General features: G+C 39.2%; 1 protein-coding gene across 12 annotated transcripts in view; it reads left to right on the top strand.

The window, feature by feature from the left end:
- adgrb1a (adhesion G protein-coupled receptor B1a) overlaps positions 1 to 16,199 on the top strand; it is a 316,467-nt gene that overhangs the window by 182,796 nt on the left and 117,472 nt on the right. For all 12 annotated transcript variants that reach the window (XR_005234257.1, XM_037980552.1, XM_017436779.3 and 9 more), the window contains one exon: positions 9,559 to 9,634. Coding sequence is in view for 11 of the 12 variants with exons in the window: in XM_037980552.1 (XP_037836480.1) it covers positions 9,559 to 9,634 (76 nt within the window). In the remaining variant the exon portion in view is untranslated. The remainder of the gene's footprint in view (positions 1 to 9,558; positions 9,635 to 16,199) is intronic.

The following is a 16,199-nucleotide window of genomic DNA, read 5'->3' on the forward strand; positions in this document are numbered from 1 at the left end:
CTTAGTTCAGTTCTGTACATTTAGTCATGCTTAGATCTGTTGGTTTAGCTTAGCTTATTTAGACAATTAGTTATCATTGTATCTTGTACCTGTCTGTAATTTTGTTCTGTAATTTTGTTTCATTATCATGCTCTGTAACTTTGTCTGTAATTTTGTTCTTGTGTTGTAAAGCACTTTGAGTTGCCTTGTGCTGAAAAGTGCTATATAAATAAATGTACCTACCTATTGGAGGAAGGCTTTATTTTTTCATCGTATTAGTGGAAGTAATTTGGGCATGACCTGTCTTGTGCAGCCATTGTAAAACCCTATTTCTACAGAGGTGTGGGAGGACAGAGTCTGTAGAATAGGAGGCATTGTATTTTTACCCTATGCTTTATTTAACATCAACAGCGGCTCGATTATTATAGCTTAAAAAATACGATAGAGACTATACTTGAGCAGAGCACGTTACATCTGCACCTACAAATAATGCTAGGTGTGAGACGTTGCATCTGGGATCTACAGATAAGGGTGTGCACCACAACACAAAAGGAGTTACACCTGAGTTACACCAGATAAGGAGGGGGTGGGGGTTATGACAGGGTCATAAACGTGTTACTTTTAGTTTGACGAGAAGTGGGGTATTATCTCTCTCATAGCAATGCCCACATTACAGCAGACGAGGGCCTGATCTGTTAACCTATTTCTCTCTCCAAATTACCCCCTCACCCAGCAGGAGCATTTAAACTTTTTCCACTTGCAAACCAGGACTTTAGACTAATAGATCCTGACTCTCATTCCAGCCACTTCACAATTAGCTGTGAGCCAACCCAGTGCATGCTGAAGGTTCATCTCCAAAAACCAGAAAGAAGACCCTGAGATTTCCAAACCAGACACTCATCTCTATGACATGACTGCACCTTGAGTTCCTGACCATAAACACCACAAGCAGGATTAGAGATAAAGGACTGATCTGGCAGAGTACAACCGGGAACACACTTGATTTTGTGTTGAAGATGCAGACACAGCTCTCACTTTGCTTATACAAGAAACCAGTTAGCCCTTACAAGGGACCATGGCACCACATACTCCCTCAGCACCCTACACAGAATGCCTCAGGAAACATAGTCATACGTCTTCTCCAAATGTACAAAACACATGGAGACTGGAGAATGGAATTCTTACGACTCTCTGCAAGGATGAAAATCTGGTCCACTGTTCCACGACCTGGACAAAAGCCACACTGCTTCTCTTGAATCCAAGGTTCAACAATCAGCCCCAGCCTCTCTTTCAAGGCCCTGGAGTAAACTTTCCAGAGGAGGCTGAGAAGTATGATCATTTGATAGTTAGAACACATTTTCCAGTCCCCGTTTTTTTAAAAATGGTGACTACCATCCCAGTCTACCACTTCACATGTCTTTACAAATCTTTTACTTTTAGGCCATATTTATTCCAATCAAAAAATAATTGACTACAGTGAGCTCAGGGTTGATGTCAATAAGTTCAGCATAAATGTATTTATAGAACCACTTTTTATACACTTGTTAGTGTCTTGCACTGCTAAATAGAGCAATGTTCTTATTCTATTCTGTCAGATTCATAACCAGAAAAACATGCAGCAGTTTTAAAACTTATACTAATAACAACAACAACAACAACAATGATAATAATAATAATAATAATAATAATCTTTTTTCCATCTCAACAGCTGATCATTGTAATGAGTAGGCAAGACAGTGGATATCGCTGGTGTAGCTGAGGTTGAACTGAACCAACTCAAAGTTGATGGAGTGGAGTGGAGAGTAGAAAGTAGCTAATCTTTTCAATATTATTTATTTTAGTTTGTAACAAAGAAAGTATAATTCAAATCAGTAAACACTACATGCTTTTGTTTTATTTCTGGGAGTGATAACATTTTAAAAAATGGGGGTGCAGAATCACAATTTTGTACCTCCACTTTAGAAAATGGGGATATTGCTTTTCTACTTGCTCCACTGAGCAGGCGTCTAAGGGGTCAGCAAGAGGGATGATTCAGGAATTAGGCAGAGCCATAGCAAACTGCATATTTTCTTCATAACTTTCTATCTAATGTTTTCTGTGTAAAGAGTCTTATTATGTGCAGTATACTTACATGTATAATTTCATGCTTCAGTTTCATACAGAATAAATGTACTTTTAACTTTTTAAGTAGTTTTCCTTTTTGTTTGAGTTTTGCTGGCAGACACAGAACTTATTGGATCATGGGTTAAAATCCCTCCAGGCTAGTTCTTGCTGGGCGCAGTCAATCTGGCTGAGCATATTGGACGGGCCAGCCAAAGAGTGCATGAGCAGGACACATAATACTTCACTCCCTCCACACTCCCACACGTCCCACTCAGTTTTCTCTCTTGTGATGCCCATGGGAGCTCAGCTGTTGCCTGGGAGCTACTGTCTCTGCATGCTGCCTGGCACGCTGCTGGGAGCTCTCAGGCTGCTATGGAGCCTGCTGGAGCAGAAGAGCTGAATGTCTTCAGATGGCCTGGCAGATGGACTCATGTTTTTCTGTGTGTGTGTTTGTGTGTGTGTGTGTTTGCCTCATATCAGACCTTTATCAAGCCCAGTTGTCAGGTTTTGACAAATTTCCTCCCATGCTGTTTTCGCTCATCTGGAAGAGTTGGGGTGCATACAAAAGCTGAAGTCATATGCAGAGATGCAGGGATCAGTGTGGGCCACTAGATTTCACTGTGTGTGTTGCAAAATATCTTGTGCAACACAGGACAGATTTTAATGAAACTCTAAAAAGTAATGACTGGAAGTACATCTATAACTGATTAACTTTTAGAATCAACCCAATTAAAGATAGCTTGCACAGCTAATTGATTTAAAAAAAGCACAGAAATGGGTATAATTCAGTCATTTTTATTTAATAACCTTTATTTAAGCAGGTAAATCCCATTGAAATCACAGATATTTCTTTCAATGGAGGCCTGGGCCTCAAGGCAGCCTAACATGCATGCTTTTCGATTGTGGGAGGAAACTGAAGTGCATGGAGAAAACCCACTCAAACACAAGGAGAACATGCAAACTTCACACAGAAAGACCCCTGGTCCAACCCTGGGCCTAAACCCAGGATCTTCTTGCTGAGAGGCAACAACACTAACCACTAAGCTGTTGTGGTGCTGAATCTTTACAGATACTGAGATAAAATTTGTTGTGATTGCATATTTGCCAACATTTGGGAATGTCAATGTGGGACAACATAGCGTGAAGTGGGCACCACTGCACCCCCACCCCCAACCACACACNATTACATTATCTGTGTTTAATTCTGTCTGCCCAAATATATACAGTTGTGTATATAAAAAGTTTTGCCAGACACAGCTTATCTATTCATCAGCTGATCATGTCTTTAAAACACCATGCAAAAAACCCACTCCCAGAAATACACACAAACATCATAGATTCAACATGATTTTCCCTTAATTCTGATCAATTAATTTGAATTAAACACATATAGTTGCTTAAGATCAGGACTCTCAAGTTTTGATCTGAGCTTGGAGTGAGATTTTGAGCTGCTAGAAGTCGTTTGATGACATCATCACCTAATTTGCATATTTGGTGATGTTGATCAGGCTGTAGGAGATAGGAATGTCAATGGTGGCAAGACAAAAAAAATAAGTAAAAAAACTAAAAATATGTTTAGAACTACAAATTAACTTTTTAAAATAATTGTATAACTTTATTGCTTTGCCTGATCCCACACTACATAAATTAATTTGTTAGAATATCAAATTTCTCCAAAAGACAGTTTTGTGTTGTGGAATTGCCAGCTTATATTAGCGCTATAGAGTCCGTGAAAAAACAATACATTCAAAATTATATTTACATTATATTTACATCCCGCTTTGTAATCCAGGACGGGATCAGCGGCAGCTTTGTACACGAATGATTTCATTTGCAAAGTGGACTTGCACCCTAGTTCCATCCTAGTTGCACCTAGTTGCACCTAGTTGCACCTAGTTGCACCCCTGCATGTCCAGTGGACATGCAGGGGTGCAAAATCACCTCTCTGTTCCTCTCCCTGATCATCGTCATCTGCACCTCTCTGGTCCACTTTCTCCTCTGTGGTGTTGGCCTTGCCATGTCTGCCTGCACTATTTTTCCCAAACTGAAACTGGGCATCTAGGTTTTTGTGGCCTCACTACCTGAATTATTCCTATCTGAGGTCATCTCTGGTCTCCTCTACAGCAGCTGATCACCGACATCATGTCTGTCTCCTTCATTCCTTACTGTTTTTTCTCCTCTAAGTCATATAGTCAAGCAAGTATTATTAATTAGCTTTGAATAAATTACATATCTTGCTAATGCACTTTTTAATATAAACAATATTTTAAAATAAATCCTTTGGTATTAAGTGGCTGTTTCTACACTTCCAGCTAACATTAGTCCAACCTGTCTCCTTCTCCTTTCTGTCCTGATTCTTTCTCTCCATCCTCTCAGCTGTTATATTGTAAATACTGATCAGTAAGTTGTAACTTGTTATTTATTAGTAATTAGTAGCTTTAGCTAACCTGGATATTTCCAGGCCTCCTCTTGATGCTCAGACAGAACTTCTTGCTGTCTTTTAACCACTTTGAAAAGCTTTCTTTCATGCCTACATCTTTATTCTTCTGCCTCTTCAGTTTTCTGCCTCTCCATCTTTAGCTCTTTGTCATCAGATGACAACACGACTCACACGAAAACAATCGCACTCCCGCAAGCACGCGCGGGAGCTTTTTGCGCCACTGTGGACACGGAGTGGAGCAGGTCTCCTCTCTGCTGTGAGATTGACAGCTGTCAGTGCTTGGGGAAGTGGGCGGGGCTTACGGTACGCTGCACAATGAGTGCTTTCTTACATTTAGCCGCCAAAGTCACTAGATTTGTCTCTAGTTGCTTTAAAAAAATGCTAGAGGGATCTGAAAACTCCCTAAATATATCATTAAAGTGACAAAAAGGCCATGTGCGTGTGTGTGTGTTTTTTGCGTGAGAAATACAAAGTGTGGTGTGTGAGGGCCAAATGCGGAACTTTTGGCTGTCCCGCACAGGGTGATGCAGGACAAGGGACAGGGGGGGCTAAATGCAGGACTGTCCCGCCCAATGCGGGACGGTTGGCAAGTATGTGATTGTAGCTGGGAGTTGTTCACCAAACGTACTTCAAGTGCTACTCATTGCACACAGTCTTTCTTTTAAACTCAGGCATTATTTTAGTGAAATATCTCACAAATCACTAGATATATTTTAATAAACCTTTCAGAAAGTATGTATTGACTTTAACCTCTCACCACCTTCGTCCTTTCATAAATCCCACAGAGATAGGAAAAAGGTGTCTTAGGCCTCGATCAAGGCGTTTTATCAAAGGGGTAAAAGAACAAAAATACGGCCTATCCTTCCTTGAACTATCGCCCACCACCTTTTATGCCAGAGTTTTAAACAGGTTGGAAGCACTTTAGAATAACTACACTTTATTAAGCCTTATTTAATCATTGATAAATGGGAAATTAATCTTAAAAACATCATCAATTATTAATTAAGGACGAATCATACTTAATAAGCTATACATTTACACATTTCTTAATGCTTTACCCATAAAAACTAAGTACTTCCAAAACCAACAACAATTCTGGTGCCAGTGAGGAGACAGAACTACAGGAAGACATGGCGGACAGTGCAACAAGCAGGAAATCAAAAGTGGGACTCAATCGCAGCAGTTTGTTTTTTTTTTCACTTTTTTAAAAAAACTTTTTATGGATTTGTTGTTGCTAGCAAGAGTCCGCAGAACCTTTCAACTGGCCTTAAGCATATTTAGCACACAATTTTTTGACACAGTTGACAGGGTTTGTACAGGTGCTTACAATCCTTGAAAATGCTTTAATTTTAACAAGAGGTTTTCAAGGTTTGGAAAGTGCTGGATTTCTGTATAAAGTACTTAAAAGTTCTTGATATTTTACACCTTACAGTTTTGTAATGAAGAACACTAAAAGTTAAATTACAAATCTTATTTTTTTATTTTTATGTTAAAGGCACAAAAATAGATATTGGCATTTTGCCTTTAAAGTCTCAAAGCCTCTCTGCCACTAGGAATGAATTGAATTTGGAGGATTTTTTGTTAAATTATTGTTTGTTCTCCAAACAGCCAGGTGTAGCATAAAATGTTTTTATATTTGAGTTTACTTTGTCACCGCTATGTAGAATACTATCACAAAACATTATAAATAACAGAAATTAATAATTTTGTATGATAGTGAATTGAAACTGTCTTTTTGAGTTGAAACCTATTGTTTTATCTCCAAAGTGTGGTGCTGGAAAAGTTTAAAATTGACCTTGAAAACGCTTGAAAAGTGCTTGAATTTTACACTGGGAAAAGTGTATGAACCCTGAATCGACTGTCCCGTTGATTGTTGATGATGTAACAAAAGCTAGACTCAATTGCTGTTTTTCTTTTTAGAAGAAGAAGAAGAAGGTGACGGTGAAAATTTTCTATGGCCAACAATGCCTTTTCATTTAAAGAGGGTCTAGAGGCAGAACAACTACTTAAAAATTATAAGGCTTTTGGAAAACTGCTTATTTTCAAATTAAAGTAATGGAACGTGATTGTGTTGAATCTGATCTGATTTCCACAGGTGAAAAGGAACTTGTGTCCCTTCAAGGTTTTATCTACATTAACAAATAAAAAAAAGCATAAATAGTCTTCACTTTTGAAGGGTTCACAAAAAAACAAAACTTAACTACTATCAACTGCCTTAATTAATAATGCACTGCAGGATAAGCATAGAGTCAATTCAAACAATCTCTAACCATTAATACATGTCTAACATGACTATTGTTTACATATACGAAATAAAAAGACAATGTTTTTTAGTGGCAGACGTTTTTTAGTGGCAGCCATTCTATTTCAGGTTGAAAGTTATTTAGTATATCAAAGGATTACTTTCTGCCAATTCATTCAAAATTGTCGAGTGTTTCATGAGAATTTTGGAAACAGCCACATCACCACATGCAAACAGACACTCACAAAGACTCGAGGAAAAACATTACCATCCACCTTCGCTTTTCAGCAGAGTGTGCTAAAAAATATATAGCCACTTTCATGTAACCAACAAGTGTTAGAATCAGGTTTTGCATTTAATCATTGATATTTTGGTCACATTGTCTATACCTACAGCACATAATTTTATGTTGGGGAGCTGGAGTTTATCTCCAACAGTCATTGGGCAAGAGAGGGGTTACACAATCCATAACATAACTTTTTTATAGATAGAATAATCATAATTGAAACAGAAAAAAAAAGAAAAGAACCAAAAAATGACACATGAAATCTAATTGGATTAAAATAAAATGTCATTGTGCACTAAAATCTGCTGAAACTGTCATGATCGAGGGAGATGACGGAGATGAACCCAGAATGCAGACTCATATAAACTAAAACAAACTAATTTATTAAATCGAAAACAAGAGGCTGTCGAGGCAGCAAAACAAAACTGTAAACTAGAACCAAGGGCAGAAGCTAGAGCAACGACCGGAACATACAGGAAGGAGAACACACAAGACGGAAACCAACCAACCAACCTACCTACCTACCTACCTACCTACTGAAGTGTCTTCAAAAGGTGGACGTTCTTCTGGGTCTTCATAATTGCAGCAACGATGTACTGATCAAAATAAATGACTTTACAGACATAAGTTATTCTTGAACAGTGAGACTTTATTCAAGTCTGTGCCGAAACCGGGAACTTCTGGTCCAATCAAAATGAAATCCCCTGTTTCTCTGGGGCTGCTTGTTTTTATGAAAATCTTACCACACCCAGTCAGAGTAAAAATACACCCACGTCCCACTGGGACGGACCTGTAGGATTCAAGTACATTAAATTGCATTTATGGGGATAAACTAGGGTCTTCAGACAAGCAACAGCTAATTGTCCACGTTTGCACGTTTTCGACAACGTGAGCGTAAGAGCCCATGGTTCACTTCCTAAGAAGGCGTTGTGGCTGAGGACAGTGTCTCTCAAAATGATAGCTCAGGCCTCATGGCCTGAACACAGATGCAGACCAGTTACCTCACTAACTAACTAACTACCTACCTACCTACCTACCTACCTACCTACCTACCAACCATGAACCAGCGGAGTATAGAAGGAAATGACCAGGTTTTAAACACAGAGGATGATGAGGAAAGTGGACTCAGGTGTGTGGGGATAATCACGGACAGGTGGAGATGGGCGTGGCAGAGTGACTGAGGAAGAGTGAATGAAACATGAACATGAGGGTCAAAGACAGAAACAAACAGAAACAAAAGGATAAACAAAACCAAACAAAAATGAAACAAGACCAAAACAAAGCAAAAAAACCCAAACTCTAAATCCCTACAGAAACATGTAACTTTCATGAAAGAAAAACCAGCACTACTCAGAAAAAAAAAAAAAATTCTGATTATTGACAATGGCAGATTATTGACAGATATTGAGTTTATGATTTTTCCTTTCCAAAAGGATTTGGCCGAGTTCAAAGCTCAAAAGTGAGATAGCATATAAGCCACGCCCACTTCATTATAATATTCAAGATATCGTCTCAAGGTGTGGTCTTGATCATCTGTACCAAGTTTGGTGTAAACCCATCAAGCGGTTATACAGATATAAATTTTATGAAATTATAACGCCCCCTATTGGTAAAACCGCATAAAATTTAATCCAAAGTGGCAACATCTCATCCACTATTGGGATCTAAATGCATTTTCCATAATCTTAAAGTATGACAGAGATATTCATAGTTAACCGTTGTGTTAGCTAGCACTGAAGTGTTTGCTATTGCGTCACTCGCGCACATTTAAGAAATTTTTAAACTTTTTAAGTATCGCTTCAGCAGATCGGCCTATAGATGTTATGTACCAAGTTTCACGTTGATCCAGCTTTTAATGTGGGAGTAGTATTTGAATGTAGGTTTTGCCTTTATCGCGCTATAGCAAAAAATCTAGTTAGGCAGAAGTGGACGTGGCCAATGAAAAAAAGATGCAGAATCATCCAAACTTTAAGGTCCCATCTAGATTTTGAGTGTAGGACTTACGGTTTAGGAATTATTCATTGTCCTTTGTTATAGCGCCCCCTAGGTATGGGACAATATGATTTTTTTTGTCTGAGTAGCGGTCAGGTTTTTCTATCAGGTTGTCTGGTTGGCTTTTTCCCAGCAGTTTCTCGTTTTTCTGGCCAACGTGTTTTACCGGAGAAGAATAATAATAACAAATTCTGAAAAAAATCCTTACAAAATCAATAGGGTTCTCTGCTCTGCTGGGAGCAGGCGAACGGCCATGGCTTGCATTGGCCGCCCGTTTGCTCCCGCGGGCTTGGAACCCTAATGATGATGTGAGTTTTGTAGTTGTTTGTATGTTAGTGTGAAGCAGATCTAGTGCATTTCTATAGCTGACTGGTCAAGTAGGCTAGCACCAGTTAAAGGGTCGGAGGCATCATGGCTGACTACTCAAGACTCTATGAAGACCCATTTAAACAATGTTTTGTTTGACTTTGACCCGCCTGCTCAGTGTGTTGTTTTCTCTTCTCCTCTCCATCACAGATGCAGATGACTCCTCAACGTTTGTAACTGGGATAGTTCTGTACAGAAACCTGGGCAGCATCCTGGCTTTGCAGAGGTGAGATAAACAGTGATTTCACTCTGTGTATTCTATAATGTCAAAATTTTGAATACTTTTTTTGTGCTGCATAAATTTAATCAAATATATTGTATTTCAGTTTTGTAAAGATTTAAACAGACTTGCACACAGCTTTATATCAAATTAAATCAAAATTTAAAGCTGATTTTCAGATTACCTACTCTAATTATCACCTGCATCCAAAGGCAAAAGTCAATCATGTTTTGTTTTTTTTTTTGTTTTTTTATTCCCATGTCTTTGTGTGTATGCATATGTGTGTTTGTTCATTTGTAGCATTAGCAAAATATCTCATGAAATGTAGAACAGAATTTATTGAAATCCTTAGAAAGTAATCATTAGATGTGTCTTTAAAGTTGAATAACTTTTGGAGTCAATCAAATTCACATTTACATGTAACATTAGTAAACACCTAAGTTGCTATAAGTCAGCCACCAGTTAAAATGTGGTGCAGAGTAGCTGAGAGTCATCCCCAACACAGATCAAGTTCAATATTTTGGCCTAAAACTTTGGCCTTCGAATCAACACTTTCTGTCTATTAGCAAAATACCCCATGAACTACTAGACAGAAAGTAATCATTGGATGTGTGGCTACAACTGCAACAACCAATCTATATTAGTCAAAAAAAAATGAAAAAAGAAAAATTAGCAGCTATTGAGTCATATTTGATGTGGTAGTAACTGAGAGTTATTCACAACACATACTGTGAGACTAGTATGAATGGATTAGCAGGGCTGAGCACTCCCAAAGGTTTACAGATAAGAAGATTACTGTCAAACCATCTTTAAACTGATTGCTTCAACACCAGTTAAAAGGAAAACAGAATTATTTTAAATTGGGCTCATTACCAGGACGGCATGAGATTTAATTCATTGTTATGAGGTTGAATCATTGACATGTTTTAGGCCACACCCCTTTGATTTGTTGCTCATTTGGGCTAATTCTGTTCAGCCCAAAGGTCAAAACCTTCAGCCAAGAAGTGTGTGTAACATGACATCCTCTGTGGTTGTGTTTGCGGACCATAAACCATCATGTGAACTGCAAATGAAACAATAGCGAGTATTAGCATAAATATGATGGAATACTTACTTTCTCGTCATTATTTAATTACTGGTTTTTTTAGGAAACCTGGAAGTGAAGAGGCTGATGACACTTTTGCTTTTGTTTTTATTTTAATTGGATTCACTAAAAGGACCCTCTAACAGTGTTAGCATTTCCCCATCCTTATTGTGATAGCAATATTTGCTTTGAAATAATAATTAAAGAAGCACAATCTTCACCAAATTCACATGATATATATCAAATTTTTGTGACTTTTTGTTTAAGTTTGTAAACCCCCTTTTGACAGTAATCTGGTCTCTGATCATCATTTTATCTGGCAGCTGTTTTACAGACGTCTTCTTAAGCAAACCCCCCCAATTTTCAAAGTCTGAGTACCCAAATGATTTCAATCACTCTGTTTGTATGAAAGAACTTTAGAAATATTAACAGGTACAATTTGTCAGACTGTTAAAACTTAGAAAATTACCAGCCCAAGGAAGCAAAACAAAAACAAAAATAACCTTTTTTAGTGTATTTCACACAAATCCTTTTTATTAAAATACAATAAAAAATGACTGTTATCTGTGATTAGTTATGATTGTCAGGCTGGCAAATCTGTAACTTTATTTTCAGCAGCATATACAATATATAGTTTATCACTGTCTAAATTTGACAATCATACTAAGTGGCAGTGAACCCTGTGTCACAAGACTGACAACACAGCAGTAGAGGTAATGTGGGAGAGAGAGAAGACAGGAAAACAGAACTGATTGAGTTGTATGACTGAATTATCTGCTAATATCTGGTCTAAAGGATGAATCAGTACTGGTTTGCACTATGTAACTGTCTGTCATCACTGTCATTCCTCAGTTCTTACGCTCTTCACCTCGCTAAGAATACCTCTTCAAGTCAGGCTGCGTTTTGCAAGGCTGCTCAGAGTGAGCTTAACTGCTTTTATTGGTGTTAGTCACCACTGCCAGCTGGTAAGTGTGTCTGCCTGTGAAGCGCTAGTTTCGAACATTCCTGTGAATTTTGGCGTTTGTGGTTTGGGATGAGCACAAAGCGGACACAAGCGAAGAAATCTTCTGTTTGTTCCCGTCCTCAGGGGTAGGGCTTCTCGCTCCATGAGAAGGACCAGCACGAAGCTTGCTCTTTCTGTCTGTGGATCATTTACGCTTGCAGAGCATTGGCAGAGCCCGAAGCCTGTGCGTTTTGTCACCAGTTTTGCTGCTCGACTCTGGAGGGGCGGGTTAAGTTCCCGCAAAAGGTGCTATGACATGTTGTCCTGGCCCCGTTGTGCGGCTAAAAAAACTGGACATGGAGTGGCCCTGTCCCCATCCTGCTCAGAAACTGTTGTGTTTTACCTCTCCAAGAAGCTGGCCGAAGTCAAAAACCGTCTGACCATGTTCACAGATTTTGTCTCGGAACTGATGTCCTCATGGAACAAACCGCTGTCCACCTGCGATACAGTACCAAGCTATGGACAGTATTTGGATCTGGAAGGTGCTGAAAAAGCCAGGCTAGTAAATATTCCACCTGAGTTGACTCAGGGCCTGTCACATATTCAAGTTCTAGGCTTTTCGGTGAATTTTCAGAAAAGCTTGCTGACTCCAAGTCAGCAGTATTCAGTTCTCGGTTTGGAAATATGCTCCATGTCGAGGAGTGCTCATCTCTCACCACAGCATTGTTCAGTTTTAGTTGGGATGCAAAGGAAGCTAAAAATAACTGCCTCTTATATGTTGGCTCTCAGACCTTGGAGGGAGTCTGGCCTGTTTTGCCAAGCCTCACCGACAGGGAGAGTGTCCTTTCACAAGGTGGTGTCCACAGATGTCTCCCTGAAGAGGTGGAGGGCTCTGTGCAATGGTGTAACTGTGAGGGGGATTTGGTCTTGCTGGCTCTGAGACACTTTTGCCGAGTTCTGATGAACCACCACGTTGTGATCAGAACAGACAACACAACTGTGATGTCACTCATCAACAGACAGGGAGGGACACATTCACTTCCCCTGTTAAAACTGCCTCACACTCTCTTGCAGTGGTGCAGCATACATTTTCTGTCCATCAGGGCCACTCACGTTCCTGGACGGCTGAACTTGGGTGCAGATTTGCTCTCCAGAGGCGGACCTCTGGTGAGAGAATGGAGGCTTCACCCCTCAGTGGTGGCTCAGATATGGTGTCTGTTTGGCAAAGCGATGGTGGATCTCTTTGCCACCAGAGTCAACACCCACTGCCTTCTGTTTTCCATAACAGATCAGAACGCTTCACTGGGGATGGATGCTCTAATCCATCCATGGCCCAATGCATTTCTGTATGCATTTCCCCCAGTGGAAATGATACTGCCTGTACTAGAGAGGGTGTGCAGACAGGGTTTGTCTCTGATTTTGGTGGCACCCCGGTGGCCAGCAAAGTCATGGTATGCTGAGATAATCAGCCTACTGGCAGCAGAGCCCTGGCAACTCCCTGTCCGTTGGGATCTCCTCACTCAGGCAGGAGGGGAGGGGGACATCTAGAGCTGTGGAACCTGCATGCCTACCCGCTGAGAGGTCCAGCTTGTTAGCTAAAGGTCTTTTCCCTGCTGTGGTGGACCATCCAGAGTGTGAGGGCATCCTCCACTAGAGGTATATATTTCTACAAGTGGCAAGCCTTTGAGCAGTGGTGTGAAGTCAGGCACATTGTCCCATTTCAGTGCTCAATTGTGGATGCTTTAACATTTCTGCAGGAGTTGTTGGATAAGAATCACTCTTTTTCCACAATTAAAGTTTACCTGGCAGCTATTTCTGTCTGCCATGTTGTTTTCAATGGGGTCCAGTCAGGTGCTCAACCTGTGGCTTTTAAAAAGGGGTCCATAGATTGAGAACCGTGATTAAACCTAATGTCCCTTCCTGGGACCTTACTGTGGTTCTTTAGGCTCTTTGTGACCTTCAATTTGAACCCTTGGAGTCAGTGAATATGAAGTTTCTTTCATATAAGGTTGCTCTGCTTCTTGCTCTGACAACTGCAAAACGGGTTGGGGACCTCCATGCTTTGTCAGTGAATCCCTCCTGCATTCAGTTTTCACCTGATGACTCCAAGGTCATTCCACAGGATTGTGGAAGCTATTTATCTAGCTTACAACAGCAGGGGGCTCCCAATCCAACATGGTGTGAGAGTGGGCTTCACCAGGGGTCTAGCAACATCCTGGGCTGTATTTAGAGGCGTCCCTGAGTGACATCTGCGCTACGGCCAGCTGGTTCTCACCACACACATTTGTTTGGTTTTATCATTTGGATGTGACAGCCCCTTTTAGCTCACTCTGTTCTTTCAGCTAGGTCTAAGGTGCTGCACTATTGTGCTGTATTAACCCAGGTTTGATTGCTGCTATGCGGGGCATTTATATATGTTCCATACTACGTGTTGTACCAAGTGAATTGACTAAAAGGGAACGTAATGTTATGCAAGGAGAAGAACGCAGTACAACACATAATTATTTCTTACACATTTTTTTTTCAGAGTTCAGTAAAGAAAAGATGAAAATTATGTGAAAACACAGCTTTACTGCAACATGCTTATAATAAAAGTAGCTACATTAACTACTAGAACAAAAAGCACAGCACAACTACTGTCCTGACTTTCTTAAAACACTTGATAGTGGTGTTATAAAGTTTTTTTTTTATTACAGTCATGTATTTGAGTACACCACTGAAACACAAGGTAAATACATGGAAGTGAGACAGTGTAATTATTATTAAGAGAAATTTGTAACACAGCGATAAATGTATTATAAAGCTCTTTCTGAATGAATACACATTTCCACATGTGCTTCAAATAATTCTGGTCATTTTTGAAGTATTGTTTTGTCAGATAGTTATCAATAGTCAGTACCTTATCAGCACATCATCAGCCATATAGCAAGGAGTGTGGAAAAAGAGGGAGTCTTCCTCCAGGCTAGGTTAATGGCTAGTAAAATTAGAGCCTTCCTTTTTATTATTTTTCACAATTAAAACAGTTCAAATTAGCTATTGTAATATTTTTTCACACTGGTATGAAACTTTTGAGAAAAAGTTGTTTTATAAGTCTGAAATCAATAAAAATAGGCCTCTATTTGGCTAGTCATTAGCCTAGCCTGGATGAAGATGTCTGCATTTCTCCAACTCTGCATTCTATGACTGATGTCATGGCTAATAAGGTAAATACTATTTGACAGAACATCACTTTAAAAAAATGACAAGACCATCCTTTTGACATTTTTATGGGGCTGTGGTAACAGTGGGGAAACAGCTTTTCATTATGATAATATGACTAAAAACGCTTCAACTTCCTTGTAGTATGCCAGGCAAATAAGGCAAACAGTAACTCCAGTCCTATCATCAATTTGTTGCTAATCTTTAGGTTATTCTGTCTTCTACATCTCTACTTCTCTTGTTTCTTGTCTTTGCTTTTTGTTTTCATCGCTGATCCCTTTCCTTTTCTACATTTGAAGCCCCTTTCAGGGAAAATAAAATGAGTCTGAGGGAAGAGACCAGATGACACAAGTGTTTAAGCTGACTGATTGTGTTTGAGAAAGTTGAGAGTTTGATTGTGAGTTGAAGACACAGTGATGATGTAAGTGAGCAGGAAACAGCTAGGGGGCCGCTGACCACAGTTGGAAGCTTTTGGTGTTCAAGTTTCCAGCAGCAATTCATTTGTTCCTGATTGTCTCTTTCCACATGATTGATGGGACATATGAAAAGGAAAAATTGCAATGCATACTAAGCAGAGGAAGAACTTCAAAACAAAATGTTTCAAAAGTCCTATAAGATGAGCTATTACAAAGCAATCCAATTCAGATGCTGGTAAAAAAAAAAAATACTAAGCAAGTAGTTCTGTACTGTACATTTTCTCTGGAGCTTTGTTCTTAAAGCTGTTCACACAGCAGACCCACTTTTATTTGTTTGATACAAGTGGGTACTGAAAGGGTCCAATCAGTATTCAGCAAGATGCATTGATCTTTAGTTTACATGCTAATTTTGCACATTTTTACTTAACTTTTAAAGTAAAATAAATCCTATTTTTTTGTGTTTAGTTAAATATATGTGGATATAAATTAAACACATATAGTGATAGAGTTTCTACGGAAGCGCATTGCTATCAGCAGGGAAAAAAAAAAATTGAACGCTATCACGTTATAACGTTATACGTATCTTGTTAAAACGTGATACGTATCTTGTTTAAACGTGATAGTATCTTGTTAAAACGTGATACGTATCTTGTTAAAACGTGATAATTATCTTATTAAAACGTAATATGTATCTTGTTAAAACGTGATATGTATCTTGTTAAAACGTGATAATTATCTTGTTAAAACGTGATATGTATAAAACGTGATATGTATCTTGTTAAAACGTGATAATTATCTTGTTAAAACATGATATGTATCTTGTTAAAACGTGATAATGTTATGTCCAGGAAGTGGCGGTATTATGCTAGGCTAGTACAGTGGCTAACAGGAATTGGTCAGGTTTCCCTTCATGTTTGGTCTACACGGATA

The sequence above is a fragment of the Kryptolebias marmoratus genome, linkage group LG16, assembly GCF_001649575.2.
Source record: "Kryptolebias marmoratus isolate JLee-2015 linkage group LG16, ASM164957v2, whole genome shotgun sequence".
Lineage (NCBI taxonomy): Eukaryota > Metazoa > Chordata > Actinopteri > Cyprinodontiformes > Rivulidae > Kryptolebias > Kryptolebias marmoratus.